The sequence below is a fragment of the Vicugna pacos genome, chromosome 10 (assembly GCF_048564905.1).
Source record: "Vicugna pacos chromosome 10, VicPac4, whole genome shotgun sequence".
In the NCBI taxonomy this organism is placed as follows: domain Eukaryota; kingdom Metazoa; phylum Chordata; class Mammalia; order Artiodactyla; family Camelidae; genus Vicugna; species Vicugna pacos.
Genome location: NC_132996.1, coordinates 50,038,518 through 50,053,852, shown reverse-complemented (window position 1 = coordinate 50,053,852; position 15,335 = coordinate 50,038,518). Strand labels below are relative to the sequence as shown.

At 32.7% G+C, this 15,335-nt stretch overlaps 1 protein-coding gene across 2 annotated transcripts in view; it reads left to right on the top strand.

The window, feature by feature from the left end:
• The window catches only part of CCDC73 (coiled-coil domain containing 73), a 102,180-nt gene that overhangs the window by 82,202 nt on the left and 4,643 nt on the right, over positions 1-15,335 (top strand). For both annotated transcript variants that reach the window (XM_072969744.1, XM_072969743.1), the window contains 5 exons: positions 33-143; positions 4,524-4,658; positions 9,244-9,424; positions 10,523-11,998; positions 14,076-14,209. In XM_072969744.1, coding sequence (XP_072825845.1) covers positions 33-143; positions 4,524-4,658; positions 9,244-9,424; positions 10,523-11,998; positions 14,076-14,209 — 2,037 coding nt within the window. The remainder of the gene's footprint in view (positions 1-32; positions 144-4,523; positions 4,659-9,243; positions 9,425-10,522; positions 11,999-14,075; positions 14,210-15,335) is intronic.

Sequence of the window (15,335 nt, the reverse complement as noted above, 5' to 3'; positions counted from 1 at the left end):
GATTATTTTTTGGATAATTAATTTTATTGCAGACCCTTGAAAGAGATAATGAGCTGCAAAGGGAGAAGGTAAAAGAAAATGAAGAAAAGTTCCTTAATCTTCAAAATGAGCATGAAAAAGCACTGGGAACTTGGAAAAAGCATGTAGGTTTATTAAATAGTAAAATATTAAAATATTTTAAGTAGTCATAGACATTTAAAATAACTATTAAATGCTAAGAAAATATTGCAAAAATAATATAGGAATAAAGTCAGACACATTTTCTTCTTGCACTTATATTTCCAAGAAGTGAATGTTTGTAAGGCGAAATTTAATAAAATTTTCTGTAATGCTTCCATGCATGAAAAACCACACATATACATGTGTATTTATATATATATATGTATATATATATAGTATGATTTTTCATATGTGACATGTAAAAATTAATTTTCCTTTTCAGAAAACCATTGATAGTGTTTTAGTAAATGATTAAAATAACAAATTATATAAAGATATTATTGTTAGCTGATCTCTTTAGCTTTCCTCAGCAGTTTTGTTGAGTCGTATTAAAGCCATATTTGGAACATGTGTGCAGTAGTTGAGTTCTATAGCATTAACATTTTATCGTGAGAGTTGTTATAAACATGGCTATTTCCTTAAAGCACATCTGTTTATTTTACACTAAATTTTAATTCAGTGAAGTAGATAATAAAAGTGTAAAGTGATGTAAATTAAAGTTGTGAAATATAAAGTTTCACTTTAAAGACTGGTGAACCCCAAAATCGATTATTCTATTTTATTATCTATTTTTATTGTCTTCAATTATTTTAAAAGAACTAACAAAATAGAAAGTCACTATGAGTTTATAGAAGCTATATTTTGGGAAGGTAAGATTATATTTTAAAGTATTATGCTATTTAATTCTAATACTATACTAATATATTTTATACTAATATATAACTATGTACCATTCTAGATGATTTTATTTGATATAAATTGTTATATAAGTGATTGTTGATTTTTCAATCCATTTGCAGCTAACATGTTCTCTTAATTTGATTTTTAAGAAATCAAATCTTCACTGATGAATTTGATAAGGTTTACCCAATTCTCAGAAAATATTTTGTAATTAATTGTATCAGAATACTAAAGAATGCTTTATTATCTCTATATAGGTAAAGTTTATCATTATAAGCAACAAGCATAATAATATTCATTTTAGCTTCATCTAATCCACCTGGCATCCCAACACTTCCTCCTCATTCCTAATGTTTAAAAGACCGTGGAAGTAGTACTGTCAGGGTAAGGAAAACTAAAGTGAAAAGAAAATGTAAACTTAAATATGCCAACCATGCCAAAAAAAATTAGTTGAGCTAAGAAAATTAAACATTTATTTTTCCTGATTAGGCCCCAACCATGTCCCTCCCCTAAGAAAAAAATCATTCAAATCAAAAAAAAAAAGATAAGCATTCAGCTTCACTAGTAAGGCCTAAGTCTATAATTTGGATAAAGTTAGTTTTGTCTTATGATTTTTAGCATTTACAATCATTTCACTTCTATATGCTTTACTACTAAACAGAACATAGTTAAATTTTTTAAATGCCACTTTGAATCAATAAGAGTTTTCTTGGATGGGAGATCAGATCAAATCTTTAATTGCATTTCTATCTCTGTGTGAGGTTTTTTTTCTTTACCATTCTTGAGTGAGGGAGAATTATGGTATTGCTTCTGAGGTCCCATACCACAGAGACTGGATCAAGATGGATTTTAAAAAAAACCTAAGATATTGACAAAAGTAAGATGAAATCATATAAACTGTTGCTATAAACGTAGAAAAAATAAACAGGGAAAGAAAATGCTGTACAAATGAAACAGTGAATATTACTAGATAATGTATTTAAAATTCATTGAAGTGTCATAAAGAACGTAGTATGTGTATCTGTTTTCATTTGGTTAGTTATATAACCAATGGATATGTATAGATAAAAAAGATAATAAATGAAGATGTGCAGAATTTAGGGAAAGATGGGGAAATCACAAAAGGAATTCCATTCACAACATTTGTTGAGCATCTGTTAAATATTAGGCATTATTCTTGGTGCTGGATTTTCAAAGATTTCTAAAATACAAAGAGTATTAAAAAGCTCACACTCTCATACAGGTAATTATTAAATTAACCACAGTAGTGTAGAATGTTGTTAGTAGTATTAACATTAATCTTAACAAATTACTATGAAAGCCCAAAATAAATCATGTTGCTTAACTAGGTTGAAGAAAGTTTTAGAGAAAAGTTGACACTATGTTTGGAATTGAAAGATGAGTAGGGAGGGTTTCACCAGGCAGAAGTTGCCCATTTTCTACACTTCCCATTCCATTCTGTTGGCATTTCATTTAAGAAAGGGAAAAAATGATGGAGACATGAAGTTGCATTCTCAAGGATGATGAATAATCTGATCTAGACTGTGACATTGGAAGTTAGGTTGAGATCACCTTCTGAAGAGCTCTTTACTAAGGAAGTTGAATTTTATTTTATAAATAATGATAATCAGTGAGATTTTTTAAAGCAGAAAATGACAAATAGTCAGATCTCCATATTAGATAACTCTTGGAACAGTTTGGAGGATGGCACTATGGAAAGAGATCAGTAAGAATATTGCAAATAACCTGACCGTGAGGCTATGAGGGTGGGAATTAGGGCAGTGGTAGTGAGAACAGAGAAGAGGGATAGATGCAGCAAGCATTTTGGAGGTAAAATTAGCAGGATTAGTGACATTTTTAAATATCAATTTTAGAAGGGAAAGGAGTCAACTATGATTCTGAGCAGAAAATAATGTCCCTAACTGACATACGGGTTGTGAAAGAAGAAGCAGGTTTGATGTTTGAAAATGAGTTTAATTCAGGCACTGTTGAATTTATAGTGACTGCAAGACACCTGACTTGAAATGTATATCATGCATTTGTAACAATCTAATCTTAGGAGAGAGATCGGAAGATGAGATCTAGATTTAAGAGTTATTAGGGTAAAAATGAAATTTGAAGGTATAATAAGATTATCTACAGAAAGAGTGGAGTACTGGAAGAGAAAGCTGAAGAAGAATGTTGGGGAATGCCAACATTTTGTGAGTGGTTAGTGTGTGTATTGGGGCAGAAGGGGAGCGGGAGCCTGATAAGAACAGTGAGAAAGTAGGAGGATAAATAGAGAGTAGACGATGCAAATGAAGAGGCTATTTCAAGAACAAATAGTCCACATAGTCACGCTACAGTGCTGTTAATGGTATGAAACTTGGAAAAAGTCCTTTTGCTAATTTGCACGTGATACCTGAGAATCAGTAGAGCAACGAAGGCGAAGTCCAGATGTTAAGGAGTGATGGGAGGTTAGAATTTGAAAGTGGCAAGAGTAAACTTTATTTTAAGAAGCTAGAGAGACAAAGTAATTGGGTAAAGGAGAAAAAAATTTAGGAATGTAACAAGAACATATTTGGGGGCTGAGAAATGCTGGTATAGTGGGAAAGATTGAGAATAGGCAGGAGAGATCATTGCTTGAGCCAGGCACTCAGGGAGTTAGGATAAGATGGGAGAGAGCGCATGGAGAATCAAGCCTTGGAAAAGAAGAGATAGATTAAAATATGGTGAAAAATAGGTAAGATGAAGGGAAAGTAATAGGTTAGCCTCCATAAGGAGTATTACACACATTTGTGGAATTTTTGGTAGTTTAAAATTGTTCAAGAAACTTTTGCAGTCTTTAATGACAAAAAGGTATTTTCCTCCTCGATGGAACTTACTTTGTCTCACATTTGAGGTTTCTATGAAGGAGAACCTCTCCAAGAAAAAGATTATGACATTTTATAGCCAGTAAAAGCCCAGTTTGTAGATGTGAGTATTGTGGCTGAAGTGTCAGTTTCTGTTGGACTACCTAGTGCTCAGTACTCTTCGTCTAGCTGACTTAAAATCTGTATGTCTAATTTGCAATAAGAAAATAAAACTTTCATGGAATGTTTTATTATTAAAAATAATTTTTCATTTACAACAAGAGGTGGTTTAATGTAGTACTTAAGAACATAACCCCTAGATTTAGCTTTGGATTTGAATCCTAACTGCTACTTTATGTCTACCTGATCTTGGGCAAGTTAACAACGTCTGTGAGCCTCACATTTCTCACCTGTAAATTGGAGATTAAAACTACCTCAGAGAAGGGAGGGTATAGCTCAGTGGTAGAGTGCATGCTTAACATGCATGAGATGGTGGGTTCAACTCTAAATAAATAAATAAATAACAAACCAGCCAACCAAACAAACAAACCTAATTACCTCACCCCGAAGAAAGAATGAAACAAGCAATAAAACTGCCTCATAGGATTTTTATGAGTGTGAAATTGTGTTTATTGAGTACTCAGTACATTTCAATAAATGGTAGCTCTTAATATTAGTAATTACTTGGGAATGTTTTCATTTTTTTACTATTTCCCCAAACTTCTGTTAATGAAGTATTTTCATACAATACAAATTTATATATGTGTTCACTTTGGTTAAATTTTATATTAGGTTGAAGAACTTAATGGAGAAATTAATGAGATTAAAAATGAGTTATCATCACTTAAAGAAACTCATACTAAGTTACAAGAACGTTATGACAAATTATGTGATCAGAAAAAGTTTGAGGAAGACAAGAAGTTTCAGGTAAAATTCAAGTATGTTGGAGGTATAAGCTATAAATTACAATCATCACTGATGATTTTCTCCTTGCTTTATATTTTCAGTTTCTCAACTTTTAAAAATGTATATAAGCATGTAGTCTGTAATACATTTTTAGTTAATTTTTATGTATAGTATGACATAAGGATTGAGGGTCAGTTTTTTGGTCATGAATTTCAGTTCCAGCATGTACATTTGTTGAATAGACAATTTTTTTCTCCCCTTGTACGTTGTTACTTTCCTTGAGAATCAGTTGACCAAATAAATACATGTGGGTCTATTTCTGTACCCTCTATATATTCCTTTGATTGTGTGTCTATCTTTAAACCAGTACAACACTTTATTAGTGTAGCTTTATAAGAAGTCTTAAAATGTGGTAGAGTAAGTCCTTCAATTTGTTGTTCTTTTTCAAAATTGTTTTGGCTATTCTGAGTCCTTTGCATTTCCATATAACTTTTAGAATCAGTTTGTTACTTTCTAAAGAAAAAAGTCTGTGGGATTTGGATTTGGATTGTGTTGAATGTATAGATAAATTTGCAAATAATTGATATCTTAACATACAATTCGTGAACGTGTTGTGTCTTTACATTTCTTTAGATATTCTTTAATATCTCTCAGAAATGTCTTGTAGTTTTCGTTATATAGGTCTTACAAATATTTTATTAAATTTATCCCTGAATATTTCATGTTTTGGGACCTTACTGTAAACAGTATTTAAAAAATTAATTTTTCTCGTTGTTCCTTCCTAGCATATAGAAATAAAATTGATTTTTGTGCATTGATCTCATATCCTTTTACCTTTTTAATTAACTTACTATTGTAGTAGGTTTTTTTTGTTGTTGAACTTTGGAGTTTTCTAAGTACTTTATGTCATCTGTGAATTTAAGGCAGATGAATTTTACTTCCTTTTCTGCTCTGTATGCATTTTATTTTTTCCCTCAACTTATTGCACTGTCTAGGACCCTTCAGTACAATGTTAAATAAAAGTTGTGAGAGTGGACAGGCTTGCTTTGCTTCTCATCTTAGTTGGAGAGTAGTCTTTTACCATTTCATATGATGTTAGCCTGAAGATGTTTCCTTCTGTTCCTAGTTTGTGGAGTTTTTTTAATCATGATTGAATTTTTATCATGAATAGTGTTAAATTTTGTCAAATGCTTTTTCTGTATCTGTTGAGAAGATCATTTTTTTCTTTATTCTGTTAATGTGTTCAAAATAAACTTGCATTCTTGGGATATGTATTATCCTCTTTATGTATGGCTAGATTTGATTTGCTAATGCTGTGTTTAGGGTTTTGAATTGATGAGGAATATTGATCTGTAGATTTCATTTGTTTCTTCTTTGTACTCTTTTGGTCCAGTTTTTATATCAGATTAATACTGGCCACATAAATTGAGTTGGAATGTGTTCCCTCCTCCCAAAAGAGTTTTGTGTAGAACTGGTATTATTTCTTTACTAAATATTAGATACAATTCAGTGGTGAAGCTATCTAGGCTTTTCCTTTGTGGGAATATTTTTAATAACAAAGTTAGTTTTTAAATTATTTATAGGGCTATTCAGATTCTCAATTTCTTCCTGTGTTGGTGCGCAGAAAATAGTGACATAGCAGGCCTGTGAAAGGCCTTTGAAAGACCTGCTTGTAAGGTTGGCTCTTGTCTGATACCTGGAAACTTGAATGGGGAGGTTTCCCACCATTTCCTAATAGACAGGAGTGGCTCACTGTGCCTAAACTATTAAGTGGTTTGCTCTGAACATCTGCTTGCTTTCTGAGAGTCTGGAGTTCTGGCAAGTGCTAGGCAGAGGGTGACCACCTCTCCAGAAAACCTTGAGTACTGAGTCTCTCATGAGTGTCCAGTAGACACTTCACATCACTGTGGTCACAATTCATTACTGCAGGAATTAAGCATGTTCTACGTGACTCCACTAGGAGAGGATTCTTGAAAGTTTGTAAGTGGTTTCCTCCAGACTTCACCTCTTATGCCTTTTCCCTTTGCTGATTTTCCTTTATATCCTTTTGCTGTTACGAATCTTAGTAGGAGTATGGCCGTGTATCGAGCCCTATGAGCCTTCATAGGAAATCACTGAACCTGGGGGTGGTGTTAGAGACCTCCAACACAATCAGTTTTGGTAGTTTTTCTTTTTCAAGGAACTTGGGTGGGGAGGGCTATGTGCAAACTCTCTATTTTCTGTTCAATTCTGCTGTGAACCTGAAACTGCTCTAAAAAAACTGTTAATTTAAAAATGGGGATAAGTAGGAATATCTGATATTCATCAATATATAATATTTATCACTGGACACATAAATTAAGAGTTTTAAAGGTCAATAAAATGTTATGTTGTATACTTAAAAAAAGAATAAAAGAGGGGACATCAGTATAGATCCTACAGACGAGTATAATAAGGAAATATTATGAGCAACTCTTTGCCAATAAATTCGACAACTTAGATGAAAAGGACAAGTCCATTGAAAGAGAAAAATTATCAAAACTGATTGTACTGGGGGGCTTTAAGAAAATCACTGGCAGATAGATGGCAACTGAAGATGAACAAGTTGATGAGACTGACTAAGAGTAATTTTAAGAAGAAAGAGAATAAAGAATGAAATGCTAATGAAAATCCCCAAGGGAGAAGCAGAGGAGGAGAAACTTGGAAAGGAGAAGTTTGCAAAGAAGATTGAGAAAAATAGCAGGAGCTTTGCAGTTGGATAAATATAGGTTCAAATCCTGTTTCAGTTCCTATTAACTGTGAAATCCTAGAAGGATACTTGTATAGCTGACCCTTGGACAGCACAGGTTTGAACCGTGCAGGTCCCAACAATACACAGGTTTTCTTCAGATAGTAAATACTACATTACTACACGATCTGCAGTTGGTTGAATCTGTGGATGCGGAAACGTTGATACGGAGGAACTGCATATCCAAAAGGCCGGCTGTGAGTTATACACAGATTTTTGACTGCTTCAAGGGTTGGTGCCCCCTAGCCTCTGAGTTGTTCCAACATCAGCCATATTAAGAGTCATCCATTGCTGTGTAACGAATATCCCAAAACTTGGTGGTTTAAAACAGCAAACATTTATTAGCCCATAATTTTGATAGTGATTTTCAAATTTACATTTCCAGTTCAATTTTCTCTTATATGCTCCAGATTCATACATCTAAATGTTCATTAGACATGTCCACCTTTCTGTCTTACCAACTCTTCAAACTCGAGAGATTCAAAATGAACTCATGGTATTTTTCTCGAAACCTGCTACTCCTGTTTTCTAGCTCAGTAAATAACATCTCCGTGTCACCTAGATATCTAATCTGAACTCTGAAAATCAGTCTTGACTCTCCTCTCAGCCCTCATTCAACAGTTGATATTAGCTCAGTAAATAATTCCTGACTCTATTCAGGCTCTTCATCTTTACTGATGTCACCTGCACTACTATAGCATTCTTCTGATGCATCTCTCTGCCTCACGTGTTGTTTTCTTTTAATTCAGTGTTTTTTCAGATTTCTAAGTGCAACCTATTGGTGGGTCATGGAAATCAGTTTAGTGGTTTATGACTGGCATTCTTTTAAAAATGAAATAAAATAATGTAGCATAAAAATATTACAATGTATCTCAATTAAGAGTCAGTATTGTTTGATATGCTCATTGTGTTGTAAAGTATATTTATTTCTTATTGCAGGTTTTAAGCAGTGAACTTTGGAAAACATTACTCTAATCTGTTCTTCAGAATGCAGCCAGAATGGTCTTTCCAGTCAGCTCATGTTAAACACTTTATCTAAAACCCTTCAGTGATTTCTCATTGTCTTCCCGAGCTGAAACTCCTTAGCATGTTGTGTTAGGCCCTTAATGACCTAGGCCTAACTCAAGCCTCATTTTTCTTCATTCTTCTCCCAACACCCAAGCTCAAGCTAAAGTAAATCACAAGTAGTTCCATGAAGTAGAACTATATGAAAAGACTATAATTTTGTTTTCTTTTAACATTTGCTTATGCTATTTATTCTCCCTAGAGTGCCTTCTTATCCCCATCTGTATTTAAGTTGCTTATTGTTTCTTTTCCTATCTTCCCCAATGGACCGTACGTTTTTTGAAGATAGGGACTGTATTTTGTTCATCATCGTATCCCACAGCCTAGTGCAGTGCTTCCATGTAATATGTGCTTAATATTTAGAGAGAATAAAAAGATGTTGAATTGAGTCACTATTTTAAAGATACATACAAATACCAAACACTCAAAACAACTTGTCTGCCATGACTACCTTGCTTTTAATAAAGGAGTGGTACTTTTATTTCATATAATACGTGGTATTGTATAATAATGTGGAATGCATGTTTGAAAACATCCAAGGGTCTCTGTTTTGTTTAAATATGATAGACTATACAAAATGAACTTACAGTCATCTTATTACAAAGAGTACTATATTAAATTTAGTAAAAAAAATAATTTGGCTTTCAAATAGCAATTGCTGAATGGTTGAACTGAAACACAGATTCCACTTCTATTAGCAAAGTTCATTTAAATGTTTTATACTTTTTAACAGTCTGTTTTTACATTAAAGGAATCTCTTCCATTTTACACTAGAATATTCCAGAAATAAGTACTGAAATGTCAATGGGAAAATCAGAAAGCACAATCGTACAGAAATATAACTCCGGGCAAGAAATAAGGGAAGAAAATAGTGTGAATTATTGTTTAGACACTGAATACAGAAAAGAGGAGGAAAATAAAGAAGGCCTGTTTATAGAAGAAATCATTATAGAAGGTAACTTAAGATTATATTCATATTTTCTAATTTTTATATTGATCTTTTTAGGAGGATATCAATTACAGTCTTTGATTTGAGGACCTAGTAGTATAATTGGAGAAACATTTCTCCAGTTGTATGTATCTTAACAAAAGTACATGCATGTTTTTTGAGCTATTCTTTAATAGAGTCAATATTTTGGTAGAAAAATACATTTTTACTTTCACTTCTCATCACTTACTCATTGGATTTTCGCATTCTGATTTCTCTCTTTACCGCTTTGCTGAGAATGTTCTCTGAGCTACCAATACCTTCTGATGACCAGACCCTAGAGCACTTTTCTTAGTTCAAATGACCTTTCTGTAACTATAGAAATAATTAACTAATTGGTCCATATTGAAAAAGAGTTATTTAAAGATGGCACAGTTTGAAGGTGTTCAAACTAGGCTGAACAACCACTTGGTGGAGATGTTGTAGAGAGAATGATTGGATTAAAAAAGCCCTTCACGCCCTAAATTTATATTCTAGATTATTGTAACTATACTGAAGTTTCTAAATCTATGGTTAAAACCCAGATGAGTAAAATTAATGTCTTAAATATTCTATACACTAAGTATTCCAAAATTTTAAAGTATTTACAAGATAGTGAGTAAAAAAGTGATGATTATTAGTCATGAAGAAACCAGCTAGCAATTTCTGCATCTAGGTAGTAAGAGAAATTACAGTATGACCTGTTAGTGTAAACTTTTATCAAATCAGCTATGTGTTAATATGGAATTGTACTGTATGTCCAAAAGGAAGCAACAGACTAGAGAAATTGAAAACATTTTGTAATGCTCTCAAGTTACTTCTTCCTTTTTAAACCAAAATATTTTTGCTGTTATAAGATAAAAATTTAGTTATGGGTAGAGACAAACATTTTAGCATGCTAAATGTATGCTTTTTAAAGGGAACTCAGTATTTAGGTAAAATTAGTGTCATTATGTTTGTGTAATCACTTGCCAGTGAAATACTTAAGGCTAAGTATGTTTTTAGAAAAATAAGTAATACATGTCTTTCAAAAGCAGGCTTTAGTGTATAAATAACATAAAAATGTACTATGTTCTCATTAAACAGACTTAGGGCTTTTTGAAAAAAGCTCGAAGAATGAAACTGATATTATTGTACATCAGGATGAAAATCAGAATGAAATCTCCTTAAGCAAAACCCTCTGCACAGACAAAGAATTAATTAGTCAAGGACAAACCTCGAATGTTGCCGAATTTAGAGAAGTGGTGACTACAAAAATAAAAGACAAGGTGGACTTGGAAAAAGACAATGGATGCACAGAATTTATATCACCAAACATTTCTTTTTTAGTGGCCGATGCACCAATAGAAACTGAAAAGATAGACCTAGAAAGAACTGAAGGATTAGGTCGTCACCATGCAGATGTGCACCTAGAGACTGAAAATAACAGAACACCATTTAACAGTATCTTAAATGAGATGGCTTGCAATGCGAATCATAAAAAAGATGTTTCTGAAAATGAGCCATTCAAACAACAATTCAGATTGCTTCCGAGGGCTCAGGAAAGTGCCACAGGGAAGGAAATTAAAAATAGTCACCAAACCAAAGCAGATTTGGATTCATCTCTAGCTGTAAAAAGGACTCTTGTTGAGTGTCAGAAATACAGTTCACAGGATTCAAGTGATGTGATGTTAGATGATAAGCAATGTCAAATAAGACCAATACAGCTGTTAAATAAAAACAGTGAGTGTATTTTGCCATTTAAAGAAACTTCAGATTTTCAGCAAGTTGGTGATGATACTTCAGAAGAACCTGAACTAAATATTCCCTGTGATGGAACAATCAACCACCACACTTCTGCTGTTTTCAGTGACAATTCGAACGTACTTTTCAAGAATTTAGATAAAAATGTTAATATTATGCCTATGTTGGTGAAACCCAACTCAAGCCCTCAGAGAATTGTATGGAAAAATGTGAATGAGATGCAAAACAGTCCAGTTAAGAACTGTTTGGGACATTTAGAGAACAATGTGATTGTTTCCCATCTTCAGGGGAACAAGGAGAATATACATGCATCACAAGCCAAAGTTCATGTGAAAACTTCCACAGGAATACAGTTTTCCAATAAAAAGAGTCAGATTGAAGAGAATCAGATAACTGAAGCCACAAAAAATGACTTATTCCCTAAAGAAAGACAGCATGCATTGTTAAATAATACAGAGCAAACCGAGTCAGTAAATGACATTGTTTCAGGAAAAACTTACAGTGAAGGACAGCTGGAAGAATCATGTTCATTTCACATAAAGCCATCTAGAGATTTAGTAAACACAAGTGGAAGGTCAGCCTTTGATCTTTCGACTTCAGATAAAAAAACTGAGAAAACTCCAGTATATGTGAATTTTTTAGACCCTAGTCCTTGGTCAAAAGTAAATCAAATTGAAAGTCAAACAGCGAGTACTTCAACATCTAGCATTCCTCTTTTGCTGAAGGAGAGACCAGTAGGTCCATCCGAAAACAAAAAGATTGTTTCAATGACACTTTGTCAAAATGTTGGTGTGGATGCCATGAAGGACATTGGACCAGGTAAGAAAATAAGGTTTATGTCTTAATTCTTTTAAAATTTGTATTTATAATTCTAGTTCTTGGTAAAAAATTTTTTAGATGTTTAAAATGATTATTTATTTATATTTGTATGTATGTATTTCTTGCCTAACCCTAAAAGCCTCCACATACGTATATATGTAAAAGTAGGAAAGGTTTTATTTGAATGCAAGTGGACTTCTTTTCACCTAAATCTGAGCCAGTATTATTGACATGTCCTGAGGTAAACTGCAGTTTGGAAATTTTTGAAAAAAATTTCTTTTCATCATCAAAGAACTGAAAATAGGAAAAACAACCACAACTCTGGGATTAATTTTTAATTAGGAACGTCTACCTAATCCAAGTCCCCTTTTTCACTTTGTAGAGCAAATACAGTGAAGTTGTGTGTTACTCCTTTTCTTTCTGTACTCAAAAACAAAAACAACCTTCTTCGCTAAGAACCATGTTTTAGTTTCTCTCCTATGTTGTTACTTTCTTCCTCCAACTTTTTTCCCTCTTCCCTTTTCTATTTTTATGTGTCCCTTCACTAGCACCACAAATCCAGGTTTCTTCTTTTGTTTTGCAACTAATAGTGAGGTGTAACATTAATACCTTTCACATCATTGATATTTATCACTGTTTGAAACACTTTAAGTTGAATCCCTTAATAATTATATGCCCATTTTAACACATTCAATTAAATATTTTAGGTAATAGATTGTTCTCTTTAAAACCGCTGTATGAAATAACAATATCCAAGTTTTGCTTTAAAATATTCCAGAATTTTAAAAAAATAGGGAGAGGTAAATGGATGAAATACACGTGACTTAATATTAAAGGTACTGAAGCTGGGTTATGAGTATGTCGAGGTTCATACTCTGCTTTTGTATACTTGAAATTTTTCATATTAAAGATTTTAAAATAGAAATACTGCATATTATCAATGGGTGCTATATAAATATAACTTGAAGATAACTATTGTTTAAGGAATATATCATGATAAAAATATCTGTTTACTTTGCTCCTAACAATTTCATAGTTAAAGTTGCTGAGGTTGTTAAAGACATTCTTATATTTTAAAGGGAACTTTGCCTCTTTAACAGTACGCACTTAGACCCATTAAAGAAATGTGGATTACAAGGAAAGCTTTGAATGGCCCTCTGTCTTAACAGGCTTCTTTTAAAAAGGAAATTGAGGAAAAATTTTAAAAGAAAAATTGGAAATTAAAAACAAAAAAAACTATATCTTGTTTACTAGCATGAATGTGGAGGTAAATTAGGGAAAAAATAGAAAACCCTGAAACACTGTGAAATCACATTTCACAAAATACAATTTTCCTGATATAATAAAATGCATTAACTTCAGATTCCATTACTTTTGTCTGTCAAATGCTATGGTTAAATGCTGTTAGTCGAGCACTAGTCTAACTCTACTATTTTCTCACAAGTCCTTTCTTCTAAATTAAATCTCAATGATATAAATTAGGATGGAAGGAGAGATGACTTAAATTCTATAGAAATTAAACTTGTAAAAAACTTAAACTCATAAAAGATATTCCTAAATATCTTTTAATTTTCAAAGACATGTTTCTGTAAATCATTGTTACCTATTTATTAAAGCCCAATAACCCCCTACTGGGCAGCCCCGTTGAGTTTCTTACTGTGGCCAGTGTCATTTAAATATATTTTATAAATCTGACTTTCAGTTGGCTCAGCCTTTTCCCATTAATCTGAATTGGTAAGATGTTCACTGTATAAATGTTTACAAGTGTAGGCAGTGCAGTAACCAGGGAATAAGGGTAACATTTTATGTGTATTGTTTTAGAAGATATTTGTACCATGTCACTAATTTTAATGTGAAATCAGGTTTCAGAAAGTAGCAATAAAAAATTATTTTCTGAAATGAAATGCCTAATGTAAGAGCAAAGTCTATGGAAACTACAGTGTTCAAAGTAAGAAGAAAATAGAAATTCTTACTTTTTAAATACAAAAGCATAGGATCAGAGGAAAACAATTTAGTCACTAAAATGAGTGCCTGGAGAATAAAATTCGGTTGTTGTCATTTCCTCTTTGTCAACCAGATACTACCAGCATCAACAGAGTTGCTGACACTTTGAATAACTCGAGTATCCATCCAGGTCCCGAGGGAGAGCCCAGTGAAGAGAGGAATGCAACTGCAAAGACTTTTTATGATTCTTCTTTTCCCACAGAACATGTAAGTCAATTAAAAATATTGCCGAGCAGACCTTAGTGAGCTAATTCTACAGATATGTGTAGAACTGTGTGCATCTGGATGCTTTAAGACCTAACTGATCTCCAAAATAATATCAAGAGGGCAACATGGCACCATTTTTCACAATTAAGGTTGATGGAAAACAGCAGGAAAAAGTCACAGTGTATAAATCAAATAGATATAATCCAGCCTGTTTTGGGAAGGAGAGTGTGAGGTAGTGTATTATGTACTTATATTTTTCAGTCACCTAAATTTAGGAATAATGGCATTTGAGCATTTATTTATTTGAACTAGAAAAAAAAAGTTCACTCATTTGAGCATTTAAAATTAAAATAAAAGATGCCTTAAATAATCTAATCAGTTAAGTTCACTTATTTTTAATTTTACTTTTAAAATTATTTTGCTGTTGGGAGTACACATTTTTTAAATTTCTTTTTTTAACACCTTTATTGTGGTATGGTTCCTGTACAGTAAGCTACACATATTTCAGATGTACAATTTGATGAATTTTGATAGATGTGTACATGCATGAAACCACCCCCACAATCAAGATTTCCATCACTCCTCAAGAGGTGCAATTTTTGAATTCCCAATTTATCCCTTCACACCCCACACCCCCTTTAGCCCCTGGTAACTGTAAGTTTGTTCTCTATGTCTATGAGTCTGTTTCTATTTTGTTGATAAGTTCATTTGTGTCCTTTTTTTAAGATTCCACGTATAAGCAATATCATATGGCATTTTTATTTCTCTTTTGGCTTACTTCACTTAGAATGACAGTCTCCAGTCCATCTATGTTGCTGCAAATGGCTTTTTTAATGGCAGAGTAGTATTCCGTTGTATAAATACACCATATCCAGTCATCTGTCGATGGACATTTGGATTATTTCCATGTCTTGGCTGTTGTAAAAGTGCTGCTGTGAAGTTCAGTTGTTTTTAATAGTGCTTAAGGTCATTTACATTATTCTGGGGAACTATTGCAAAGGAAGATTTTATCTATTTTAAATTGTTTCACTTAGAACACGGTATATGAAAGGATCAAATATTCATAAATATATGACATCAAGTATGGATATAAATAGTAAGCAGAGTATTTGCAGAGACTATATAT